Genomic DNA, 1396 nt, shown 5'->3' on the forward strand with positions numbered 1-1396 from the left:
GTGTTTGTGGGTTACCGCCCCTTGAGGCACCTAAGACCACAGCTCCCTGGCGCAGCTTCAGCAATGGAAACTTTGAACATTGTCCACTCAGGTTAAATGCCCCCAGCCTCCACAGGGATACAAAAAATGCTCCGCCGGAGGTGCGAGTTGAAAATCTGTAGGTCAGGGGCCTCCTCCAGACGTTCCCAATTTACCCGCACTACCCGTTTGGGCTTACCAGGTCTGTCCAGAATCCTCCCCCATCCCCTGACCCAACTCCCCACCAGATGGTGATTAGTTGACAGCTCCGCCCCTCTCTTCACCGAGTGTCCAAAACATACGGCCTCAGATCAGATGAAACTATCATAAAATTGAGCATTGACCTTTGGCCTAGGGTGCTCTGGTACCACATATACATATGAGTATCCCTATGGTCGAACATGGTGTTTGTCCAACAACAGACAACCACTCTGGTTTAGATCATAGAGGCCGTTCCTACCAATCACGCCTCTCCAAGTATCTCCATCATCACCCACGTGTGCGTTGAAGTCCCCCAGCAGAACTATGGAGTCCCCTACTGGAGCCCCATACAGGACTCCATTCAATGTCTCCAAGAAGGCAGAATACTCCAAACTCTTGTTTGGTCCATATGCACAAACGACAGTCAGAGTTTCCCCCCCCATCACCCACAGGCGTAGGGAGGCGACCCTCTCATCCACCAGTGTAAACTCCCCCGCAGCGGCGCTCAGCCGGGCTCTTGTGAGTATCCCCACACCAGCCCGGCACCTCACACCCTGGGCAACTCCAGAGTCCAACCCCTATCCAAGCGTAGGGTTCCAGAACCGAGAGGTTCTGGAACCCTACTATATCCTTCTGTGCATAGAGGTAATCCCCACCAGATCTAACTGGTAGCGCTCCACCTCCAGCACAAGTTCCGGCTCCTTCCCCCACAGAGAGGTGACATTCCACGTCCCCAGAGCCAGCCTCTGTCGCCCAGGTCTGGTCTATCGAAGCCCCTGACCTTCACTGCCACCCATGTGACAGCGCACCCGACCCCACTGGTTCCTCCCACAGGTGGTGGACCCATGGGATGGAGAGAGAGGAGCCACTTAGCTTTTTCGGGCTGTGCCCGACCGGGCTACGTGGCAAACCCGGCCACCAGCCACTTGCTGATGAGCCCGGCGTCTGGGCGTGACTCCAGATGGGGGCCCCGGTCTTTCTCCGGTCAGGGTCCCTCGATCTCTTCCTCGTTTTTACACAAGATTTTTGAATACATACATATATATATATGTACATCGTCTTTTTTTTTTTCAACACTACGTAACCCTACGTCTCATTAACTTTAGTCTTACAGTTATTTTTTTTAAATTTATGGTCAATAAACCTAATTTATGGGAAATTATACCTAATGTTTGAG

At 52.5% G+C, this 1396-nt stretch overlaps 1 protein-coding gene across 1 annotated transcript in view; it reads left to right on the forward strand.

Annotated features, from left to right (window-relative positions):
• Positions 1-891, forward strand: part of LOC116702285 (growth hormone secretagogue receptor type 1-like) — a 17563-nt gene extending 16672 nt beyond the window's left edge. The window contains exon 6 of the mRNA XM_032536434.1: positions 672-891. Within this exon, the coding sequence (XP_032392325.1) occupies positions 672-891 (220 nt within the window). The remainder of the gene's footprint in view (positions 1-671) is intronic.
• The last annotated feature ends 505 nt before the right edge of the window (positions 892-1396 follow it).

This window comes from Etheostoma spectabile, chromosome 15 (assembly GCF_008692095.1).
Source record: "Etheostoma spectabile isolate EspeVRDwgs_2016 chromosome 15, UIUC_Espe_1.0, whole genome shotgun sequence".
NCBI classification, from domain to species: domain Eukaryota; kingdom Metazoa; phylum Chordata; class Actinopteri; order Perciformes; family Percidae; genus Etheostoma; species Etheostoma spectabile.